This window comes from Choloepus didactylus, chromosome 12 (genome assembly GCF_015220235.1).
Source record: "Choloepus didactylus isolate mChoDid1 chromosome 12, mChoDid1.pri, whole genome shotgun sequence".
Lineage (NCBI taxonomy): Eukaryota > Metazoa > Chordata > Mammalia > Pilosa > Megalonychidae > Choloepus > Choloepus didactylus.
Genome location: NC_051318.1, coordinates 37,371,000 through 37,397,600, shown reverse-complemented (window position 1 = coordinate 37,397,600; position 26,601 = coordinate 37,371,000). Strand labels below are relative to the sequence as shown.

The following is a 26,601-nucleotide window of genomic DNA, read 5'->3' as shown; positions in this document are numbered from 1 at the left end:
GGTAAAGCCTTCAGAGATCCACAGTTAAGTGGAATGTACACTTGTCTCGAAAGGAGTACTAAAACTTCTAAAGCTCAAAACTTTAAGAGAAACTTAGAACTAGCTATATCACATTACAGGGATATTTCAAACTTTGGAAGCTTGAAGATAAACTAAAATTATACTCAGAGCAATAATTCATCTGTAGGCTGAGGCTAGATGTTGAATCTTCTCCGTAATCTTTTCTGCTAACTCCAAATTCTGCTGTGACTTATATTTATTTCCAGGTTGGCCAATCCATTTCATTCATCTTACTTCTTATGTTGGATGGAAATTCAATATCCCTTGTTTAACAACTTCTGCAACTCAAAACCCAAACAATTTTGAATAAACTAAGCTTAGAACCTGAGACAAAAACTCCAAGGTCCTAACCTGACTCTATCACAGGTTATTCTGGGACCAAAGCTAATAACCCTGAAACACTAAGCTTTATCCCCAGAAGAGACTTTAGAGATTACTGAGCACACGCCTCATATTTTACAGATGAGAAAACTGAAGGCCACGGGATGATATACAGTAATTTACTACCAGATCCATGACCAAACCTAGGTCTCCAGACATCAAAGAGCTTTCTACTGGACCACCCACACCACCAGCTATCTGTAATATATGTTTGCTGCCTTGTATTTAGCCACCAATTTTCAAATAGTTTAGCACACCTGGCCAAAAAAAATTGCAGCCAGTTTTAAACACTATAGGGACCTTGGAGCCCATTTTACTGCTTAGGATTAAACATTTTAGGATCATCCTGGATCATACTGTAAATTAATGGAAAGAGAAAAGATGCCTCTAGATCCTCAGATATTCCACCAATCTGTGCTCCTATATAACTTTCTGGGAAGATGACAAAACGTGACACCCAAAGTAGAAGTGACTTCTAATAACTCTCTGTTGTTCATATTTTCAACTTCTTCAGACATGGCCATCACTCTTTTTATCTATCTGTTTGCACCATGCAACTACTGTTCCTCTGTCACTTATAATTTGGCCTTTCTCTAACAATTTTTACACTTTTTAAAGGCAGGGATTTTTGTTTTAACTTTTATTTTTCATCTTTATATTTCAATGCCAAGCACAAGTGAATATGTTCATTTTCATTAATAAATTGTATATGTGTGTCCAGATATGGATTTTGGAAAACTGAATCAGAAGACTAAAATCCTGGCTCTGCAAGTTACTAAATTTGTAACTTGAGCCAAGTTAGCTGACCTCTCTATGACTCAGTTTCCTCATGAGTAAAAAGAGGAAATAATAACAGTATCTAACACCTAGAGTTGTGAGGATTAATTGAAATAATGTATTTAATGGGTTTAAACCAGTGCCTCGCACAAAATAAAGCACTATATAGATACTGGCTATTTTTATTTTTATACCAAAAAAAGAAAATAACTGTCGTTAACCTGTATAAAAATTAGTGACCAACCACTCTGCTTCCATGTTAACGATAGAACATGAGAAAAGAAATACACTAGAGTTGGATGGACTTTAGTTTTCTATGCAATCATAAATTTCAGGAGATGACAGCAGTTCAGCATTATAATGAATCAGTGACACTAACTGTGGAAGTTCTTTCTCTGGAGGCCTTGACAGATGGGACAGTTTTCCTGTCATGTATGGCATGGTTATTAAATTCAACCTGACCAAAGTAAAATGGTACAGCTACTGTGTAAAACAGTTTGGCAGTTCCTCAGAAAGTTAAATACAGAATTACTATATGACCCAGCAAGCCCATTTCCAGGATTATACTTAAAAGATTTGAAAGCAGGGACTCAGAGATATACTTACACACCAATGTTCATAGCAGCATTATTCACAAAAGCCAAATGGTGGAAGCAACACAAGTATCCATCAACAGATGAAAGGATAAACAAAATGCACCATATACATACAGAATACTACTCGGCCAAAAAAAAGGAACAAAGTTCTGATACATGCTACAACATGGGTAAGTGTTGAAGACATCATATTGAGTGAAATAAGCCAGACACAAAAGGATAAACATTGTATGAATTCACTTAAATGAAATACCTAGAATATACAGTCATACATACAGAAAGTAGATTAGAGGTTACCAGAGGCTGGGAGAAGGGGAAATGGGGGGTTATTGCTTCATGGATAGAGTTTCTGTTTGGGGTGATAAAAAGTTTTGGTAATAGATGGTGGTGATGGTAATACAACATTGTAAATGTAATTAATACCACTGAATTGTATACTTGAAAGTTATTAAAATGGGAAATTTTATGTTGTAAATGTGTTAGCACAATATAATTTTTTTAAAAAATTCAACCCAAACTATCTGAGCATGCACTCCCCAAAGATTACTTCCACTAACTACTCCACAAAATCTGTGTGCAGTAACAAGGGGTCTCATTTGTACGAACTGTTCATATGAACGTTCAGTGGTCACCATGCCTTCCTTAAAGCAGGATTATGCCTGCTCTAGGTGCTAAAAAAAAATTAGGGAACATGTCTTTGCTGGAGCTGATATGATTTAAGTTGTTATCTGTCTAAGCAGGAAAAGATGGGTAAGATTAACACTTACTATGCCTAATAAATACCACTTGAATAGCATTTCTGAGGAATGAATCCTCTCATCAGACCTTGCTACCGGGGAAAAGGACAGGGTTGGTCTCATTCCCCTCAGTATCCCCAACACTATACAATAAGCCTGGCAAAGTTCAGAGCTTGTAAATATGGGATGAATGAATGAATGAATGAATGAACAAATGAAGGGTAAAACAAAGAATTTTCAGTGACATCCTGGGCTCTGAATAAGTGAATTTCATGTTTTGGTTTTCCCTTTTTTTTTTTTCCTCACTTAGGACTATGCCACAACATAAAGCTTTCAGGAACTTCTTTTCTTTTACCACCCAATATTTTAAAAAAGTAACTACCTAGTAAATGTCATCAATATAATATAATTAACTAATTATTTCTAAATAAGCCTTAGGAGCAGAAAGGGTTTCTGCATAAATATGATTTCATTAACTTAATCACAGAAATCTAAAGTCTTACAGGTTATTAACAGCAACATGATCATTATCCATAGCTTATACTTAGGGTTTCTTAATTCACTTACTCTATTTCTAGAGTAAATAGAATTTCAATGATAGAAAAGGTTTTCTAGTTTCATTCCTTCTCTATTCAAAAGAAAAAACACATTTCCCAAGTAATGTACTGACTTATTCAACCAGAAACCAAGTCACTTACTCCTTTCTACAGCAGGCTCACAGCCTTCTCACATGGTTGGTGAACTAGAGTAATAATTTGTTCATTCAAACATTAAAATAAAAACTCAGATTCAGTTTTGACACTCGAAAAATATCAAAAATAGAAAAGGTGTCTCCAAAAAAGACAATTTTCAAAAACTACTAATGAGTCTACCTTTTCTCTCTCTTGAAATATTTCGACCTTCAAAATTCCCAAAATAAGACCTGTGCTGCACTCCTTGCCTGCCTAATGAAGGTAAAATGAAAAGGCAACACAAACAACATCTACCCTTAGCCATGTTTGATTCTTTGGGGCCAAACCCTTTTCCTCTAAATCATTGAGCCGTTACAATTATTTCCAGGAAATGCTTTAGAATTTGGGGGCAAAAATAGGTATTCAAATGAAAGCAGGGTAGGTGACATGTAGACATCAAGAATATCCTAACTCTGTTGACCTATTAGTCACCCAGAGCCCACAAAGTCATTTTTAATGGGTTTGGCAGTGAGCCTGGGATAGGAATGGGGAAGTTTCACCCTGTACTTACTGTCACAATGCAGAGGATAAGACCTACCTACGTAATTGCCTGTAAGCTGAGCCTTGTAGCCTCTGAAACTTTATAATGTCCAGGCACATACTTCTCTTAGAAACACTGAATAACTTCAGCACTGAACAAGCAGCCACTGCTAAGGGAAACCTTCCCTGCTGTCTTGGCAGGGGAGAGAGAACCATTATCATCAAACGTAAGGGCAAGAGGAAAGGAAAACTGATAGACATTTTATAGAAAAAGCACTATTTCTGATTTGCATAAGTGGTTTAAGATATATTTACCAGGACATTCACTGTGACATAGAATTGGAAACAAACTGAATAACCATTAAATTATGTCATGGCAATAAAGTGGAATATTATACAGCCATTAAAAACAATAGCATACATCTATGTAGGTGACAGAGAAGGATGTTCTGGATACATCTGGGAGAAAATTAACTTGCAGAAATCTATAGTACTATCACATTTCCCAAACACATATATGCACATAATAAACTGTGCTTTTATATGTATAGGAGAAAATCTAAACTATATACCCTAAATTATTAGTACTGGGTACCTTTGGAGAGGAAGGAAGTATAAGAGCATGTCCCCCCATTTCTACACTAGTTGTATTTGTTATTGCATGCATTAATTACTGCTATGCTTTCTAAACTAGCCAATATTTTTTCTAAGGACTGTTTATGTACGTGAGTAAAACTAGCAAAACATGACTCCAAAGTGCCACCTCTTGAATTTAAATGTTCCCTTGGTATAACACATGTAAATTATATATAGACTGGGGATTCTCACCAAGCACATGGAACAATGATATCACAATAATGAATAGTAGGACAAGAAAAAGATCTCATGGCTGTGTATACATACTTTAAAAAAGTCATCCTGAGCAACAAGTTGTATTCTAAGCAATCTGTTGAATTCCCTTTGCCATGGGCAGTGATAGTTACTGTAAGGAGATCTGCCCTTTGCAAAGGCCCTGCTGAAATATCCTTGCTTCCCTTATCTGATATTGGTTCTTTTATCTTGTTTACCTCTCAGAAAGAAGAGAAACACAATCAGATAAGAAAAAGTTTCTTGCTGTATCACTGCTGCCTTCCCTTCTCCCTCACACCTCTCTCAGAGGCACAGAAAGCCAGAACTTTCTCCACACTGCCAGGGGCTTCCGGGACCTGACAAGCATGCCTGCCAGCTGCAGCTGCAGCCTTATCCATTATAGTGGAAAAATAACTCCCCATGGAATTGGATGTAGTGAGAGTTGACCTAAACAAATAACTGGGATGTGGACAGCTTCTTTTGTAGGCACTAGAAAGAGAGCTAGGTTTTTTTTAAAAGTCAGTTGTGTAATTTAAAAAAAACTCACTGGATCTTTCTACCGTGTATTTAATCCTTTTGAGAACTATTTCTACACATCTGGAGAATCACTGACAAAAGATTTTTAAGAATATTCACAAGGGAACCCAAACCACACAACTTCCTCTAAGAAATCATAAGCTGCATCAGCTGAGAACTTTAACCAGTTAAATATACATAGCATGCAAGCTGCTCAAGCTAAGCAATAAATAAAGTAGCTATTGTACTAGCAGAAAGGAATCCAAGATAATGAATAACATCTCTAAACAATATACCAGAGAGTGAAACAGAAATCTAAATCTCTTATGTTGAAAATGTGCCTTGAAAAAGAGTCATCATATTTTACTGACTTTCTCAATTCAAGGTTAGCAATAGAGGGCAATACAATATGAGGCAGGGACACATGTCGCAGAAGAAAGCAATTCAATTCAAATCAAATTAGCCACAGGAAAGTTTAAGTTCAGATTCTTAAAGACATTAATTGAAAATTAAGTAACTTAGTAAGCAAATACTTAATGATAATAGCAATTGAACCACCATGCTTTAAAAAAACATCACTACACAAAATAGCTAAGTAGTAGTTTAACAATCCCTACAATAGATAATTTGAAAGGTTCAATTGTCTCCTCTATAGTGAATGTTGGTGGTTTTTTGCAGCTTGCCTAAAAAATTATGTGCCTTTATTGTACTAAAGAAATTCCGAGAAAGAAGCACCACCTACTCATTGATAATAACAACACAAGCATTTTGTACATTCCTCCCTTAGCAAGTCCACCAAAGCACTTGACTGCATCCAAACTGCTAAGAGTTTAGCTAACATTAAGAAGAGAAACTTCTGAATTGGTTCAAAGTTTAGGTTCCTTCTTAGTTTGTTCGAGACAATCTCCTGTTAAAATGAGTAGAAGAGAACACAAGAAACCTCAATAGTTATGTTCCTTAAATGCCCAAAGGTCACCTCCCTAATTTTCTTGATAACATAAATACATAATGTAAATTTTTAGAAGTTGTTGGCAAAGTACATCTTTTTTCAACCCTACAAAAAGCAATTATAACATGCTCCTCACATTTACCTTTGGAAACACTGCAGCTAGGTGGGACATGATTTTGGACAATACATGATTGTTCTTTACAAAGAAGGCTCCTGGAAACACATTCACCAACAAAATGTCAACATTTCTTTCTTTACAAAAGAAGAATCAAAGTGAAATGAAGTCAATTTACAGGAAAAGAGAGAGTTCACAACAGCCAAGTAAAGAAAGTTTTAAAATCAAACAGAGGATAAAAATGCATGAACCCCTGGCACACAATAAAAACACTGAGTGGAGACAACATAAAAGTTTTTGATAAGACTCTCTTACCAGCGCTGGAGCTGGGCTCTCCACCTCCACTTCTCCCTGTGCTGCATCCTTGTTTTGCAAGGGGGACTCAATCACCAGCTCTTTCTTGACACTTCTACTACTTGTCCTGCATTTATCAGCCTGCATTCTCGGCTGAAAAAGCAAGTCAGAAAGCCTGCAACTGGGACAGCTGGGAGTCCCTGGCTGTGCAGGGCAAGCACATGCCAGTGGCCCACGGAAGGAAAGGAAATTGATTCCCAGACACAAGTGGTCAGCCCAGCTGGCTGGGTCTCGCCTAGGAGCGCCGTCTGCAGAGCTGTGTGGTGGAAAGGCATGCAAGTTAAGGCCAGCCTCCAGGGGTGTTACTACTCCTCGGAAAATGGGAGGCTCCCACTCGCCGACCAAAGGAAAACAAACCCCAAATTGTACAATGCCCAGGGTCCTGCCTCTCAGATAAAGACAGGCCTTTCTGTGTCTATTCCACACAGCGTGGGCCAGATCAATTCGAATCAAAATAGTGCAGTGTTTAAAAGAAAACTATTCACAGTTACAGTTAGACTCCATAATTACTTCAAATCTGAAGCTCATGGCTCTTTTAGGAGACAACTACGTCATCGTGTTTTAGAATGCTTATAGTTTCGGAATGCTTTCATTTGTGTTATGGCTAAACACGAAATGCTTGGCTGGTGATCAAAGCAGAGAAGAACAACCAGCGAGGGTGTTCTTACAGCCACAGCTAATGCCACAGTCTCACAGGTGCAGGTGTAAGGCAAGAGTTTCTCCCAGCAAGACAGACCCACAGCACACAGAACTCAGTTTATCTACCATTTTATGCCAGAAAGACAAGGTCATCAAATATTTTCATGTGATACCATGTTTAGTATTTCCTCAGATTAATAGTAGAGTCATTTTTAAAATTCATCTCTTAGGAAAGATTGAAACAGAGGAGTTAAGTGATTTATTAAAAAGTTACATGGAAAATGAGCATTAAAGATGGGATTGAATTTTAATCTTCACTTCCTGGGATGCTGCAGTTTCTCCCGTTACTCAGTTTATTTTCTTGAAATCAGAGAGAATTTAGCAAAAGTAATTAACAGAAGTAGCAGTTGTTAAAAACAAAACAAAACAATAATTAAACTAGCTCTTCTATAGCAACAGCAGGTACCATAAAGTATACCACTCCAGGGTAATATACAAACTATTATAAAAGCATTATCTCAAATCTTGCAATATAGGTACAAGTCACCCTCCTTTCCAGGCAGAGTAACTGAGGCTGAGTGGGCTCCGAGGGCAGTGGAGGAGCCGGGACCACCAGGGCCCCCACCCCCTCCATGTCCACACATGTCCTTTCTCCCCACCAGGCCTGCTGCGGCCACCCCACTGCAACAAGCTGAGGCTCTGTCACTTCAAACACCAGAAATCCTTCTGACTGAGTGTGGATGTTAATTATGTAATAAATCACCAGGGTTCAAAGAGTCTATAGCAAAATTTAGTTGTTTCTATAACAGTTTATTATTAAAAAAAAAAAAAAAAAAAAAAAAGCCATGGGTAATCTTCCAGTGCAAATATAAGCTCTCCTACCAAATCTTTATTCTAAAATAATATGAACAAATAATTCTTTTAAATCCATCTTTGTAAGGTTACAAGAGGATAGGGAGAAAAGGGGGTCCCAGTTACATAAATATAGAATTAAATAATTATATGAAAACTGATAAATGTGCTAAAAGCAGAGAAGGAAGAAAGGATCAAGCCAACAACACTGTAGAGACAGAATATTATTATTAAAGCAGCACAACCAACTCAACTCAAACACCTTTTTGAAATGGCTTGAAAATAGCCCACCACTTCCTCAAATCCCCATCGTCATTCAGCCACCAGAAGTTGTAGTGAGAAACGCTATCCTATTTGTTCGGTCAAAAATACCCTGACATTCTGTAACAACGTGGAAGGAATTTATCTGGTTCCCATACAGACACCAACTTATTTAATCCTCATAATAATCATATTAAGTAGGCAACATTATTATCCCCATTTTACAGATAAGGAAGCTGATGCCCAGAGAGGTTATGTTATGTGCACAAGATCCCACAGCAAGCAGTGGCAGTCTGAATCCAGAATGTGGGATATGATGTGGGACCAGTTGTTTATGCCAATGATGCTCAAATTGCTAAGAAGCACAGCATGCAAAAGCTACCGGTCACCAGTCAGTGATTAAAGAAAACAGAAATGTCTGAGTTAAATCATCCCATTGAGGTGACATAGTGAAGGAGTAAAAAAGGTCTTTAACTGGCATAGCACAGTGTCTGATATGTTGTAAGGGTCATTTATTAGTAACCACTGTTACTGCTGTTGCTGTTGTTCTAATCTAAAGAAATTAACCCTAGTCTTCAGTTCAGGACTTAGACAAATTCAGGATTCAAATAATAATTCTATCAACTATGTTGCTACAACACACTGCAAAGTGCTTCAGCAATTTAAAATCAACTGTTCTTCCCTCTTTGCTGCCTGATTACGACAGCTGCCTTCAAATACACATGTAAAGCCCACGGGTTCTTGCCAAGAGCCAGGCACCTTCTTGTTGAAGTTTTTCTATATTTTTCAAATTTTTAATGATGAATCTATATTTCTTTTGTAATCAAAGAAAAAAATTTAATTGCCTCTGAGTTTCCAGGAAGCTAGGACAAACAGGCAAATATGATCAGTAATATAATTCATATCAAAAGGAGAAAATGTAATTTACAAGCAAGCAAATTTTTGTAAGTTTCTCACACGAGGCAGGGATCAATTTACTAGACATGGTTCTCAACATGTTTATAGGAAATGCAGCAGCCAGACTCACACAGTTGTTTCTTGCCATTATCTCTGTCTGGGGCATAATAGTAAAGCCCACATCAAGGAAAGCAATTTTGAGAGCAAGAGTCATCTAAGCCTATCACCTTCAAGTGGTCAACTTGATGAAAGAAGGGAATTCTGAAGACTTAGAGGAACAGAGAGAATATATGTCAGCTTTCCTGCCACATAGCTTCTCAGGCAATATAAAGTGCTTATGTTCTATACTGCTTGTGTAGGACAGACCAATGCTTTAGAAATCTTGCAATCAAGGGGAATCACATCGTACAGCATTTAACTTCAGAACCTAAACCTACAAATAGGATGTGGTTTCCCTGAAGGGTTCATGACATCAGTGTCCAAGGGCATGAGAATGGCAACTGGTCAGAGCAGCCACAAGAGGAAATGCCATCCTGGAAAGACAGGAAGTGGATGGCCATGTTTTCCTTTACAACATCAAGGTATACATGGGAACTTTGGATTCAAACCCTGCAAACATTTATTGAGCTCCTATTATCCACCAACCTCAAGTTCTTTCACACATTATCTTGCTTAACTCTTACATTAACAATCCCATCTGATAACATGTAGGGAAGCAGGAACACTTCCAAAGTAGAACAAACTGAGTGCCTATACTTCTGCATATGGGTTTTAGTCCTCAAATTTTAATGGGCAAATGAATTATTATGCAGGTTATGTACACAAAACTATGAAAACTTTATAGAAAATGAAAGGGATTTTTCAAGAACTATTTTTGACTATAAGGAGGACTAACTTTAAATCCTAAAACCCTGTCTCTTCACCATCTTTGAGTCTTAAGCAAACGTATTTGCTGAATTCAACGTTTATATCAATTTTGTGGCAACTGGACATCTTTAACCCTGAAATGAAATGCAGTAGTTGTAATATATGCAAACATTTTCAGTTGTTAATGGCCCAAATTAAGGCAAAGAACTATTCATAAACTGAAATACAACATACAATTTACTAATTATCTCCATAAGAAAATGTTGATCTGCAAATCTCGCTAGACATTTCTTGAGACAAAGGTATACTTGTAAACAGTACAACTATACCTTTTTAAAAAGTACAAATACATTTGTTTTTAGCAATCAATCTACATAAAGTTTGAAACTGCATTTGCTATGGCTAATAACCATACAATATACAAAGAGTAAATAACATCTATAATCTCAACTCAGTGGAATATTTTTACCCTCTTAGGGCTCCTGGCTCATCAGAAGGACATTTAAAATATAACAATTAACTTTGAAGACCAAAGAAAAACATAGATATACTGTTTATTTTAAGTCTCTATTCCAAAGTGATCATTCCTTTTCTCCTGTTCTGGGGAAATAAACAGCAGTTAATAAGTAGGAATTACTTTTAAAAATTGCAAAAGGAAGCAAATGACTAAAGATTTTCCACAATGTATTGTTACCTGTCAGCTTCCAGGCCAAATAAAAGAAAAGGTGTCAGGAAATGATCTGCCCTTCTGAGAAAAACAAAACCATGGTAGAAAAAAAGGCACAAGAAGTAGCAAAACAGAGAAGAATGGATGGCATGAGAGGCAACAGTCAGGTGAAGCAAGGTGGCCAAGAGTCAATGAGGCAATAGATGGGGGATGCGGAATGGAGGACAGGGGGTCGGGGAGGCAGGTAGAGGTCAGGGGAGAGAGATTTCCACACTAGAACCCCAGAGGGCCTCGTGGAACAGTTACTACCAAAACAACACATTCTAATGATAAAGTCTGATGCTTACCTCAATGATCTTTATCATTAGTAATTTAATCAAATAATCGCAGCAATGTGATCTGCATTATCTCACAATCTAGTGTTTCTAAGCCAAGAGTCCAAGGCTGGACTTGGGGGGAAAGTTGTCCATGATTCTCTAAAATTATATACAAATGTTTGCATGCCTGTGATTTTTCTGTAGAGCCCTAGAGTTCATCGAGTTCTTAGAAAGGAGACCAGTATAAGACCCTCCACTCACAGAATGAGGAAACCGAGTTCTAGAGAGATTAGCTAAAGAGCCAACCAGAGTTTGGGGATGCAAATCTCTTCACTTTAGCAGGTTTGAATTCTATTTAAATTCAGATAACAACAGTTTAAACACCAGGCATAAGTTAAATAAACCTTTAGGCTGCAATCAGAAGTGTCAAGCAAGACATGCACAGTCTACTAATGTCTTGACCGATGACAAAGTCAGGAAACGGGTAGTTACATGAAGCCTCATGCCAGGATGACAACCCACAGTCAAATTCTACCTCCAAAATAGAGCAAATAATATAATCAATAAAAATCATGCTTTCTCAGAACTTGTAATGACATTGAGAAAATGTTCATAATCACACACATATATAAAACACACACACATACAAAACACAGAAAAAATATATAGGCCAAAATGTGACTCCTGACTACCTCTGATATGTGGGATTATTAGTATTTTCTTTTCTTTAAACTCTGTGTTTTGCAAAATTTCTTCAAAAGTACTCACCACTTTCACAGTCAGAAATAAATGGATGACATGGATTACTCGATAATGGTATAGAGGATGCTCATGCAAGGGTTCTACCCCCCACTATGCCCAGCTATGTGACATTAAATATCACTTCACCTTTCTGGGCCCCACAAATTTCACCTATAAAGTGAAGGACTTACACCAAAAAATCTTTTCAGTGCTACTGAAACATGTCTATGGTATTAAATATTAGAATTTATCCTTACTGATGATATTTGGGGAAAAACAAACCATGCCAATGGAATATTAAAGATTTCAAAATCATATTGCCCTATTGTTCACAAAAGGAAAGCACAAAGATTAAAAAATGGACATATTCCTAAATGCATCATGTGCCTATTTCTAACAGAGCAGGGCAGAGTTGACAGGCCAGCAGACGACAAGAACTACAGAATGCCTTTTGGTGAAGACAGTCACTGATGGAGTGAGTGTGGACCTGGATCCCCAGAAAGCCTGTTGCCTTCCCTCTGCAGTAAGCCCATAGCGCTGGGATGGCAGCAGAAAGACCCTAAAGAAATCTCCTTTCAGATAAGAAAACTAAAACAGGGACAGTTCTAGAGACCACTATCTGGTACTAGCTGTGTGAATTTAGGAGAGTGACTTCACAACTCTGGGATCCCAGTTCCTCCCCCCCCCCCACCCAAAACAGGGAGCATAATGTATACCATTGTAATCCTATCCAGATTTGGTTCATTCCCAAGACCCACATGGATAAAGGAAGTGTCCCACTGTAAGAAGCTACAGAATGTTCAAGAAGCTTCTCAGTAAAGCCAGCCCCCTCACCCTCCCCATCTGTGACACCTCTGTCTCCTTCCCCTGCTTTCATTTTTCCATAGCTTCTTTCACCGTTTGGCATTCTATATTCTATTTCTCTTATTTGCTTAATGTCTGTCTAACCCCAATAAAAGCTGCGTGAGAGGAGATTTATGTCTGCTTTGTGCATTGCTGTATCCCCAGATGCTCAAAAATACTTTCTTGAGTGAATTCACTGAAAGATCAGAATGCCCTCAGTTTGAGTATGGCATTCTTAAACTCCAGACACCAGTTTTTCTGTAAATGATCAATTTATTTTTATCATGATAATGGTAATTCAGCCAGCAGTGTAACAATTTATTTTAGATATGGAAATGTACAAAGCCAAGGAAAACATAATGTGCCTGGGAGTTTTCTCAGGAAACCAAACTCCCGGTATGAGTTCACAAAACCCTGCCTGCCATGGTACTGGCAACCTTGTTTGGAAGTTATGTGAGCAAGCTTTATCTTCCCTCATCAGCTTGAAGCACTGGAAAAGGAGGGGAGGGGCTGTGTCCCCCATGCCTCGTACCATATTCGCATGCAGTAAGCAATCCATAAATGTATGCTGATAGAATAAATGATGAAACTGCTTCCGCTTGGTATGATTTATCACAAGCCCCAGCCTCTCACAGGAGCACATGTGCGCTAGAATTTGCACTGTCCTCACTGCGTAACAAATTTTGAGGTTAAGGACCAGAGAATTGTTCTTGGTGAGAAAGGCAATCAAAAACTTTTTTTTAAAGCACTAAAGATGTTTCTTTCTAATTAAAATGCATCATTCAATTATAATTGAAAGACAAATGGTCATTCTTTCACTTCTCTTCATGTCTACCTCCCAAAGCAACCTAGTCAAAATCATAAACAGCCATCCTCCAAATTTATCTGTTTTTTAAAACCTTCACTTGTGTATGTAAAATTTAGCAAGGTTCCTGTGTGTTCATAATAGCAAAGCCAACGGCCCATCTACCTTGATTTTTAGAGGCTAGAGATATTACAAGCCACCAGGGGTCCTGCGGCTCTGATTACTCTCAGGTGTCACAGTTGATGTCAATCAGCTACCGAGCATGGACAAAGTAGAGAGGACAAGCCTCCAGGCAAACTCTAGACACCTATTCCTGCAAAAAGAAAACACTCCAAGACTCAAAGGGGAAAATCCACTATGTGGAAACTTTGCAAAGGTCACTGTAGTTTCCCCCATACTTTTGGTGTAATTTAGTTTGCATTTTAAAGACAATGAACATTTGAAATAATAGAGGTTGCCTGACAATAATTGGGAAGTCCCCTCTTTTAAAAGGTAGTAAATTATATCCCTTCCATAAGGTAATATCATCAGTAGCAAAGATGATGTATCCCTTCTCATCCTGCTACCTAAATGAGAGCCTTCTATTTCTTTCAAACTCATTGTAACTCATTTCCTACATGAAATGAAGGTGACTGCCAAGGAATAAAAAACAAAGCCAGACAGTTTTACAGAGCTCACACATCATTCCTGGACACCACATCCTGAAAGTCAAACCTTTTCCCCCAAGTTCTTATAAAAATATGATAATGAAAATAAATGAATTTCTTCATAGATATGATAGAAATAAAGGAGACTAGAACTGTAGCTGCAAATACGGTAGGTGGGGAGGGTAAATGTCATGGACGGCCACCAAAGCTTTCAGTCTCTTCAGTGTGAAATCAAAGCAGACGCATCATGTAACTCAGAAACATGATGGTGATGATGGTGGTGATGCAAGGCTATCAGCCCTGGTGCTTTACTTAAGCTGTGGGACAGCCCAACGTTACTTCTGTTACATTTCTAAAGCACTGTAGGTGTAACACAAAAAGCTTCAACCCTGCCCTCTCAAACAAGGAAACAAAACCCTTCCAGGAAAAGTGTTGTTAACAGAGACAGGGCCATGTTTAATCAAGCTCTGAAATAATGGAACATCAGTAGTTATAAATATTCCACTGGTCCTTCACAAACAAGGGCCAGCTCTTAAAGCCCCCTTGGTTCAAAAATAGCAGGTTAAATAAACACAAAATAAATGAGGCTTCCCATGTTACATGAAGCATTTAGTAACTCTCCAGACGTGCTCTTCCATTTATGCTTTGCCAAGATGTAAATATGGAAGTTGGTACTTATTTTTTTTAATATAACTTTCATACAGGAATTTCAACGCAGAGGGGAAGACAGAAGGGACGTATAAGGCTTGGAGTGTAGCAAAGACGTGTAAGGAAAACATTTACTTAGCCCCTACCATGTGCCAGGCACTTGACATATATTCCAATTAATTTAGTTCAATTAAACCCTTTTAATAGTAACACTATAATTAACAGAAACTGGTGCTATTATAAATTAAATAACTTTACCAAAGTTCATATGGTTACTATGTTTTAGAGCTACAGTCCAAAATTAATCTTAAACCTGGTAATTAAATAGAACAAAATGGTTTATGTTTTCTTGTAAACCTAATTTTATCTTCCTTTTGAACATATATCTCCTTAGGGAAGCCATAAAAAGTATTGGCAGGTTTTCTAAATCCTGATATTAAAATGGAAGAAAAGAGGAAATAAAAACTGAAAGGAAACGTACTGTTAATAGTGGCTATATCTGATATATGAGGAAAAAAGGCATTTATTTTCCCTTCTTTCTACTTGTCTATATTTTTAAACTGTCCTTAATAGGAATGAATTCTTTTAATACTAAACACATTTTTTAAAACTTTTAAAAATCCATTATTATTCAGGAATTTTTAAGAAGTAATATTTATAAAAGTAACTAATGTTATAAATTGTGCTTCCTCTATGGCCTGATCTAGGGTGAGGTGAGCAGAATACTCATGTCAGGAACAAAATTTAAGAATGCACTAATAAATTCAGTAATCAAGATCAATAATATTTTAATAAAATATTTTTTTAAATAAGAATTAATGCCAAAAAAGCCATGATAAATCAAAACACGAAACAAAGATAGAATCAGTATTTCTGATTTTTCCTTTTGCCTCAGGCTTCAATATAGCTACTCTGGGCACTGGGTTACTCTGCCAGATTACAAGGATTATATTTAATCCTCCAACAACTCTGAGATAGGTACTCAATTTACAGATGAGGAAGGGAAGTACAGAGATTAAATAACTAGTATGGAGGTCACAGAGTTATATGGCAAAATCACCTTAAACAAATTCACAGGATGTAAGTTTTACTTTCTTTGTCCATAAAGATAAAATCGACAAGCAACAACTGACCAGATTCTTAGATACCATCCACACTTGAAAGATTTAAAGCTCTTAGCTCAACAGACTTCCTTCTTCCTTATTAGTAATTCAAGAGGAATTTAAACCTTTTTATTGCATTGTTCTCTACACATAAGTGAAAGCCCCCAATAGCTGGAACTATAGATCAAGTTGAGGTAAATAGGAAATGCAGAAGTGAAGGCAAAGTCTTCCCTCTCATTTTATTACCTAAAGGAAGGAAGGAAAAACAAGCAGCATTATCGTGAGATGCCGCTCCCAGCTCCGGCTCTGCCACTGTGTGTGAACTAGGCAGGGGAGGTCCTCTGTGCTAAACCGTGATCACTCCCCCACAGCAACCCTGCACCCCATGTCCTCAGGGCTAAGGGCACACAACCCCCTCCATGGTCTCCCCTGCCCTCCTCACCACTCCCTGCCCCAACCGTCTGCACAAACACAATAACTATATTGCCTCCTCACACGATACCCCATTGTTCACCTTCATACCTCCAGAAATGCTGTCCTCTCCATCTGGAATGCTCTCCTGCTTCCTCCTGATCTAAACCTGTCAAATGCCTGCTCACCTCTCAAGGTCCAGCTTGACGGTCCCCACTTTCATGAGGCCCTTCTGAGGAGTTCTAAAGAATGCCTTCCTTCACAGTACTCCAGGGGCAAGAAGCTACAAGATGGTAGGTCTTCTTTGTCTTGCAGGGGTTCCCAAACCTAGCTCTGCACCAGTCACTTTGGGAGCTCTAAATAATAATAATAATAATAATAATAATAATAATAATAATAGTAATAATAATAATAATAATGATACAGATTCCAGGACCCCACCCAGAACTTCTGACCTGGAATCTTGCTTGAGGCTGAAGCCCACGGAAGTGTATTTTTCACAGCTCGCAACGATACCTATGCTACAGGCTTTCACCCATCTAGGACTAAGGTATAAGAATCACTGATCTTAATATAATAACTTAAAAGATACAGGAAGAACACCCACAATGCTTAAACACTGATGCAATACAAGGAAACATGGATGAGTTCCCAGAAATACCTGTGCACAGGTATGACACAGATGAATGAATTTTGGCTGAAGGGAGCAGGGGAATGGGAATCGAGGCCAAAAGTTTATCATCCTCCACAGAATGGAACACACACCTTAGCCTTATCAAAAAGGCCACTGCAGACTTCAACTCATTAATTACCGATCATTTTCTATTTAGCTGAACTTTTTGGGAACAACAAAATTGTGGGTGGGTTCCTCTTCTAGAATCATCCTTCCCCCACCTCTGCCAAAATAAAATGCCTTTTGATTTCCAGTCAATAAGAAAGAACCTACAGTGCATTACAAGCTTCACACATTTCAGAAATATTTTTAATGGTGTGATCACATACTGAAACACTTGTTTAGCAAACAGTATTCTTTCCTAAAGCGAATACAGAACAAAATCAACCCTCGAGATTTGTTCCCTACTATCACTTCACCAACACCTTACTTGCTTTCCAAATCTGTGACTGTTAGAGGATGGTCTCTAACTAACTGCAGTGAAGCAATCTGTTTGGAGAAAAGTGCATTTCTAAGGATTTCCTTTCTCCCATCCATAAGAATAATAAAATGCCGAAGTTACATCCTCCATATGCATCCTCAATAATTCACTACAATTAGGCCAGTAATGAGGGAAAATAAAAGTCCTTATCCAATAGTACAGGCTTAACATTCCATTACTTTTTTTTAAATAGAATCTCTTACTCAGACTGCACATTGTACTGCCATAACTTTCATGAATTTTCTTATTTCCTAATGTAAGATTTGAAGAGAAGACACAGTACAATAAACAAACAAAAAGAATTTAATCAAGTTTTGTTTGGCAATATTTTTAAATTGAGACTGTGTTAAATAATACTTTCCCCAACATCTCATTTTTTAAATAACTGCAGCACATACTACACTATATTCATTATCTTGGGGAAAACACAGGACTTCTAGATTTACTACAAGAAAGTTACATCAACCAAGTGTTGGCAGAACCAGCTCCCAGAGCTGGTAGAAACACCTTTAAGTTACTACTCATCCCAGGGACACACATCCATAAATTAAGGACACTGGATACTTGATTATCAAGTTCTTTTCAGCTTTTTCTGCAATTCAACAGCACATATTAGTGCTACAGTAAATTGGGCTCACTTCATCCTGCTGTATGACACAAATTTTGTGATACTCTGTGCAACCCAATACTTACCACAAAAGAGCACATCTTAGGAACTTTCAGTAAAGTCATCAAAAGAACCAAGAGGAATACACTACTGTTTTTACCCATTAATCTGTTTGCCGATGGTTAATTTATGCATTAACTCCCTTGCCTGCTCAATCACTCACCAAGTATTTCCTAACCACAGGTACTGTGCAACAAAGGAGAGGTAAGGAACACACAGAAATGAGAAGCAAGGAACACGCACTCTAGTGGGGAATAAGATGGAGCTGTGCAAACAAATAATTCCAATGCTTGCTGGCTGAGACTGGCAAGACCTGCACTGTACAACATAGTAGCCACTAGCCACATGTGGCTATTATGCACTTGAAATTTTGGATAATCGAAGTGAATTTCAAAGACTTTGTATGAAAAAACAACGTAAAATATGTTAATAATTTTTATTGATTACATGTTGAATAATACTTTGAATCTACTTGGTTAAATAAAATGTTAAGATTAACTTCGTCTATTTCTTTTTACTTTTTTTAATGCAGCCACTAGAAAATGTAAACTATGTGGCTAACATTATATTTTTATTGGACAGTGTTGGTCTAGATGCTCCCCAATCCTGTTTCTTCTTCCTGGGCACTCAGAAAGACCACATTTTCTAAGTTCCTTGGCAGTTAGACATAAATTACATCATTGGGCTCTGTACAAGGAATATAATAATAATGAAGTAGCAAAGTCTAGGCACAGTCATAAAACACAGTGCACAATCATCCTCACACTCTCTCTTCACTTGGTGGTCCAGTGAATGCAGAGAAGCCAGAGCAGGACTCCAAGGAGGTTGTGGGCAATGTCGCAAGGAAATTAGATTCTTTAATCATCACATGGAAGTTGCCCAATATACACCAAATGGGACTGTGTCAGAAGTGAGAAATAAATATTAACAGTGTTATGGCTGCTGCCATTTAGAGGGTTTTATTACAGTAGTTAGCCTATTTTGACTAATCAATAAACTAAAAATAAAAAATGCCACAACAGGATGGATGACTAACTGTTCAAGGTTGTCATAATAAGCTTCAGGGATGAGGTACCAATTAAGCGATGTCAAGTGAAATGGTTCTCTCCCCTCTCAGCATGGTGTGGATCCAGCCTGAGCTCCCATTGTGAGTCTCCAGCCCTATTCCAGAAGGAGCAGAGTAAACCCTATGCATGTACTGAGGTGCCCGTATGTCAGTGCCAATCTATTGGGTGGCAGCCTGATAGACTGAACCAGAAAACTCATCCCTGGCTCACCCTTCCAGAACTTGCCCTGCAGGCAGAAGCAGCTAATAGACAGCTAAAACAATGTAAGAAACAATTAAGTCAAAGCAGTCTATAGCAAAGGATTACCTTCTTTAAGTCATACAATACAGCACCTTTGAGGGAGGAGAAAGTCTATATCTTAAGGGGTAGAGGGAGCATTCAAATTCCTGTTAATGGGGGGATTCTGAGACCACAAGCAAGCACAAGCCCAGGACAAGACCCAGGTTCACATTCACCTACTGGGGCCGATCTTCTTGATAGGAGCACTAACCTCTGAGAGCACCAGCCAATGTAGAGCCAATTTGCAAAGATTGTGCAAGGTGTTTTTGCATTGGTTTGTTTGTTTTTGTTAGCTCCTGGCACTCAAGAAATCTTTGTCATATCACTATCTGGATACAAAACTTAAGGAACAGACAGCTCAGGAACTAAATCCCAAAGTTAACACTTTAAAATATTAAAATGTGCAGTGTGGAACAAAAGATTACAAAACAAACCAACAGGAAATGATAAACCATCCAAAGAACAAGACCATCCAAAGAACAAGAACCATCCAGAAACCATCAATGAAGACCAGACTTTCCGCATACTGGACAAAGTCTTTTAAAAAAATTATCTTCAATATGCTCAAGGAAATAAAGGAAAACACAAAGAAAGAATTAAAGGATATAAAGAAAACAATGAATGAACAATATGAGAATCTCAATAAGGAGATAGAAATTTTAAAAAGGAACCAAACAGAAATACTAGAGTTGAAGACCACAAAAACTGAAATGAAAAAGCCCCTAGAGGGTTTCAGATTGGAGCTGGCAGAAGAAGCAGCAATGAACCAGAAGACAAGACAATTGAAATGATTCAGACTGAGAAGCCAAAAAGTAAAGAGAATGGAAAAAAGGGAATCGTGCCTAAGAGACCTGCGGGATACCATCGAGCATACCAATATATGCATTTTGGGAGTCCCAGAAGAAAAAGAAAGAGAGAAAAGGAAAGAAAAAATATTCAAAAAAAAATGACAGAAAACTTCCCAAATTTAATGAGAGGCACAAATATGCACATTCAAGAAGTCCAACAAACCCCAAACAAGATAAACTTGAATAGAACAATGTCCAGACACACAGTACTCAAATTGTCGAATGCCAAGGACAAGGAGAGATTTCCAAAAGCTGCAGGAGAAAAGCAACGTGTAATGTGCAAGGAGGCCCTGATAAGATTAAGTGCCTGTTTCACCTAATAAACCATGGAGGCAAGAAGGACAAAATATTTAAAGTGCTGAAAGAAAACAACTGCCAACCAAGAATTTCATATCCAGTGAGACTGTCTTTCAGAAATGAGGAAGAGATTAAGACATTCCCAGATAAACAAAACCCCAGAGAGTTCACCACCACTAGACCTGCCCTCCAAGCAATGCTAAAGGGAGTTCTTCAAGGAAATGACAGTAGACAGGGGATCAGACAGTAGGTCTGATTCAGTAGGACTGGCGTGCAACTGGGAATTTGCATCTTTAGCAAGCTCCCAGGTGCTTCTGATGCTGCTGGTCCAGGGACCACATTTTGAAAACCAGAGTCTTAAAGGACAAGCAAGATTTTGTTAAGCATGAATACATTAAAAGAGATTCAAGAAAAAGAAACTACATATACAAAAAATTTGGGGAGGGAAGGGGGAGCATGGTGAGTTCCAAAAGCAGTAAGACTTTCAGTGAAGCAGTATCACAATGCACAGGAAAGAACTGGAGGAAGCAAAAGCCAGAAAAACCTTCATTCTGGTAATTAAGAGACTTGAATTCTGCATTCAGGACTTTGGATCTGCCTCCTCAATGAGAGCTCTAAAACACAGAGCTTTCCATCCACAGCATATACAGTAACAAAAAAATTACTCTAAAATAAATATGAATACCTGCTAATACAATTACCCACAAAGGACAAGGGAAAACAACTTGGGTATGGTAACTTGATCACTGTGGAACAAGTGTGAGATTCCAAAATCATAATTCTTGGGTTAACCACCCATTTATTACTAATTTGTTTGTTATTTGATCTGAGAAATAATTTAATTGCTGTGTTATAAGCAGAGTAGCATGTCCCTTCAGGTGACTTCACAAAAACCTTTGAGAGATTAGATATGGAATTTTTTTAAAATTGTTCCTAGAAAGAAGTACATAATTAACATGCAAAGAGCATGTATTGTTTTAACCAGATGCTCCTCAATCTAATATACAAATTGTCTTGGAGAGACGCAACCAGAACTGACAAACACCACAACAAAGAAAGCAAGACAGATGGGTTCATGATCTGTTAAGAAAGGCAGTGGCTATGGGATTAATGTGACTTCCCTAGAAATCCTTTCCAACACTACAATTCTGAGTGCCCTCCTTCCCACTGTGCAAACGAATTTCTCCTACCCCACCCCCAAAATAAGTTTCCAGTTTACCAAACTGGCTTAAAAGCAAGATGTTAGTGCTTTCTGAGTATCTGTAAAATATGAGGGCAGGATAGATAATCTCTGGGATTACTGTGAACAATATTCTACAACATCATAGCCTAGCTTATGACAATACCAAATTTTGGACCCCTACCACAGATATTCATACATATAGGCAACATAACAACTGAATGGAGAAAATGGACTGCTAGGTACAAGATGCTGAAATAGGCGTGCTATTTTTACTGTATCCAAATGGACACTGTGGAAAAGATTTTAGTATGTGTTTTTGTTTCTAAAAATGCCAAAAGGAAGGATTTTGTTTCAGTTAAATACATTATTTGCTTTATATAGAAATCTAAAGGTCCCTTTGTGATCATTCAGAGGGAAAAGAAGTGATTAAAATAGTTTATTAAATTTTTCTCTCAGTATAGTTAGAATTAGATGAATAATACATGGTACTGCTGATATCAAAGATCAAAAGGAGTAAACTGATTTTATCTCAAAGAGAAGAAAATGACATTACTTTCAGTAATATATGTTAATATCATCAGGGCCCAATATGAGATGATACCTTTGATATCTTTCATTCACATATAAATTTTTCAAAAGGAAGTTTGAAATATCAATTTATTTTTATTGGGGACTGTCAAAAAGCTTCCAATACTTTATCTTGCCAAGTAATAATACCAAAATCCAAAACCCCAACAAACAAAACCCAAATAACACTGACCACTACCACTGTTCCACTAAAAAAGGCTGTTAAAACACACAAACACACATACACACACAGACATAAAACATACTTAAGACTCGGAATGTCAATCCATAATTTAAAAAAAAAAAAAAAAAGCTTTAAAAAATTAAGTTAGGAGCTTACAACATTTTCTTATTTTTCTCATTCCCATACTAAGAAAGCTTTGTCATGGTCTGAGGACCAGAGTTTGGGAACCAAGGAGGGAGGATCAAAGGAAGAGCTCCTTGCAAAGGTAGGTTGGAGTTGGTTCTTAAAGAATAAGTGAGGTTTGGATGGGTGCCAAAAAAAATCAATGAACTAGACTTCATCTACTCTAGAAAAGTTCAGAATAAAACATCCACTGTTGGTGAAGAGGTGTTAGCATGAGTCTCGATAGAAGCTCCTAGGCAATTCCCCACTTCCCCACCCTGAACCAGAAAGGAAAGTCTGGCAATGTCTGAAGACATTTTTGTCTGTCACAACTAGAGCAAAAGTTGCTACAGGCAACTAGTAGGTATAAGCCAGGGATGCTGCTAAATACCCTACAGTGCACAGGACAATTCCACACAACAAAGAATTACCCAACCCAAAATGTCAAAAGTGCTTAGACTGAGAAACACTGAACCAATCTTACCAGAGCAATTACTTTTAATGCGTAAATCTTCTGCAATAAGGGTGTGCGTGTCCAAAGAGTTCTGTTTATTTGTCCTATAATTATATTTATATAATCATAATTATATGGTATTTATACATAATCATATATATGCATGCATATTATGTTTTATATATACATATATAAACATATAATTACATTTAGGTCTCTGAATAAGGTCAATTAATTCACTGTCTTTCTTCTCAACAGTGTTCCTAATTAATACCTGTATATAAAGTGCTAGTTCCTCTACCCATCCCTTTTCCTTCCATACATGTATGACTTCTGGAAAAAAATTAGGAACGAACTTAACAAAAATCTAGGCCCTATATATGATTACTAAGGTTTTGTGTGTCAAAGATACATAATTATTAAATTTTAGAATAGTACATTCTAGAAGTTCAATAACATTAAACACAGTATTTTATGTCTCTGTTCACTTTAAGTTATAAACAAATGAAAAGCTGTAAGAAATTAATGAGGTATGATTATTACAATTTTGTCAATTGGAAATTGTGTAAACAACCCGGGTGCTGAAATGTACACATAGGAAAAAACCACTAGAATCTTAATCATGGTGTTAGAAGTCTATCTGCTAGATGGAAAATGATTCTCAACTGTTGGGTTTAGGTGCAGGTCACCTGGCCATCAAGGACTCCGAGTCCCACCATGACAATTAACAAAACACCTTTTCCCAGGAAGGCCTTCGTGGGCAGTCTATTAATACAGTTCACTCATGTAAAGCTAATCCAGGGTGTTGTCTGAAGTAATAACATTACAGTGGCTTATCGTATACGAGTGGGCTGGAAGGAAGGAATAGTGGGAAACACGTCAACTTTCCAGGGTTTACAAACACACCTGTGATGGAATATTCCAGTGGACAAAAAGCGACAGAATTACTGGTATATTTACAACTGTGATAAGTGCAACGAAAGAAAAGTAGAAGATGCTTAACTAGTCTTGAGTCAAAGAAGGCTTCTCTGAGGAATATACTTTTTAGCTGTGGCTAAAAGAAAGAGTGAAAGTAGAATAAAGAGTTGGGGTGAGTTGAAGGGTGGGGACAGCATGTACGAAGGCTTTGAGGCACAAAAGTGCTTGACCTCTGTGGGGAGCTGAAAAGTGGCCCACGTGGTTTCAGTGTAGTGGTCCAGGGGAGGGTAGCACACGAGGAGTCTGGGAGGTGTGGACAAGGTGCAATTCCCAGGACCTGCATGTTTTCGGGACTGCATGTTCAGGCTAAGCTAAACAGGAAGCCATGAAATTGTTTTAAACAGGAAAATGGCACGTGGCCATATGTGTATCAGAATGACATACAGGGCTTCGGGGTGTGCATACGGAGAAGACGACACAAGGCAGGTGGTGGTTAAAACAATGAAAGTGAATGACATCACCTAGGAAGAGGATGCTGGCCAAGGACGAGCGCTCAGAAACACAGGTGTTACTGGTGCGCACCACAAACCCTCCGTCTCACTCACACCATGTCCATGGCACAAACAAGAACATAACTAAGACTGTGCCTTATAGTTCCTTGCATTATCTATATATCCAATATTTGATTTCAAAAATCAAAGAATTTCTGACCAGAAAGGGATAATCTAATCTAAACTCTCCTTTAGAAATGAGGAAACTATAACTCAGAGAAATGAAGCAGCTTGGCCTAGGCCTGTCCATTGTGGGTACAATGTCTAATTTCCTAGTATAAATTATTGTCTGTTTTATTACAAAGTTATAATAACGTGGAATTTACATTGCTCTGCCAATGTAAAGCAAACAGCATAGCTTACCATAATAAATTTGGGTGTTCTGAAGTCCAATGACATTCTATCCATGTTAGGCCCAATCCCGTTTCTCAGCTGGTTTAACAGGAAGGAAAATAAAATATAATAAAAAGATATGTACCCACTTTCCCACATCTTTGAACAGGAAAAGCGATCTCCCTGAATGCAGTGGCCAATGTGTGCCACAAACTCACACAACTGGCACTCACTCTGAGAACACACCTGCTTGGCTGGGGTGCCTGCCGCTGTTGCCCGCAGGTCCACACGTTTCAATAATTTCAAGGAATGGATCGTGAAATCACTTAGCTAAGGCACTCAGTAGATAATTTCACATTTTCCACTTGTTATTTAGGCATTTTTGGGTTTTTGGGGATTTTTTTGGGGGGGGCTTTTACCCCCCTAAAACATGAAAGATGTGAAAACTTTAGGAAAGGAACAACTCACCAATCTGGCTCAAATTTCTAAAGAAAGCTTTTTATTTAACCTTTTCAGACATGCTGACCCCTCACCTCCACTTTGACTAAATAACTATAAAGAAGACACCTCTCAAGGGCTTTGATGATATGTCTCCTGATAACATTTCCCATATCCAAAATAAAAACATATCAGCAGAAATGTGAAATAAGGTTTGCCGCCAGACCACCCACACCTCTGACATCCTTTGTCGTTAACTTTTAACTCTTTGCTCCCTCATCCTTCCACAGCACCCACCTCTGTCTTCAGAATATTTTCCAGGTATTTTCCATGCTCAGCCTTCACTGCTTCTTCCTGGCAATCCACTTTTCCTGTCTGCACTGCTGACTCACAGCTAATCAGGATAAGGTTCCCAGTGAGAAGGGACACTGCAGACTGCCCCTAATTTTGTGCATCTTTGTCACGCAAAAGAAAGCGCTTCAATGTGGGGACAGGGAGAGGACTAATTAGAAGCATGCCACTTTCCAACATCATAAATTGGGAGTGGCTCACTCTACCTAGGTGTGGTATGGGTCCTGACCCACCCTCCACTGACACAACAAATCCCTGCTACAAACCCTCTTTGCAAAAGCCGTGAGGATTTTCTCAGACTGTGAGGCAGAAGTGGTTCTGCTTTTCCCAGATGTGCAGCATTCCCCAGAAATAACCCTGGGATGGTGCTACAGGTACAGCACGGTACCCAACCCGACACTGTCTTCAGCTTTTCCTCTGTTCTAGGTTGGACCTCTGTGAGCTGGTTACAGAGGGAGGAAACATACCTCAGAGAACGGCCAAGGTGGGACCTGGGGAGGTGGTGGAGCCGGGGGCAAGGGGCACATCATCAGAGAAAAGCTGAACAGGGCACAACAAGGTCTGGGGCACCCACAGACCTCCACACACAGCTCCCCTCAGGCAAGTCCCCTGAAGGTGGGGACCATGAGAGTTTCAGTTGTGCTCACCCTCTGGCTATCAGCTGAGGGCAGACCATGATGCCTAGGAAGACAGACAAATGGAAAATACCTGTCACTAATTATGAATTTTGAGCGCCTGAAGGCCCTTTATAACCTCAAGTGCACTTACTGCACTCCTGGCTTAGGTTTCCATCTGAATCATGAAAGCGGAGGCTCAGCCAGAACGCCAAAATATTTTAAGAGTCTCCAACCCATAAGAGCCGGTGAAATCCACAGAGGAGGAAGAGCTGCGGTGGCAAGAAATCC

General features: G+C 38.3%; 1 protein-coding gene across 25 annotated transcripts in view; it reads right to left on the bottom strand.

The window, feature by feature from the left end:
• The window catches only part of DOCK9 (dedicator of cytokinesis 9), a 299,763-nt gene that overhangs the window by 189,971 nt on the left and 83,191 nt on the right, over positions 1 to 26,601 (bottom strand). For 5 of the 25 annotated variants that reach the window (XM_037800404.1, XM_037800412.1, XM_037800415.1 and 2 more), the window contains exon 1: positions 6,507 to 6,802. The exons of 17 other annotated variants lie outside the window; for them this stretch is intronic. In XM_037800404.1, coding sequence (XP_037656332.1) covers positions 6,507 to 6,632 — 126 coding nt within the window. In that variant the 5' untranslated portion in view covers positions 6,633 to 6,802. Of the gene's footprint in view, positions 1 to 6,506; positions 6,804 to 26,601 lie in introns of those variants that run through there. 3 more of the 25 variants (XM_037800400.1, XM_037800402.1, XM_037800410.1) reach the window with 1 other exon arrangement.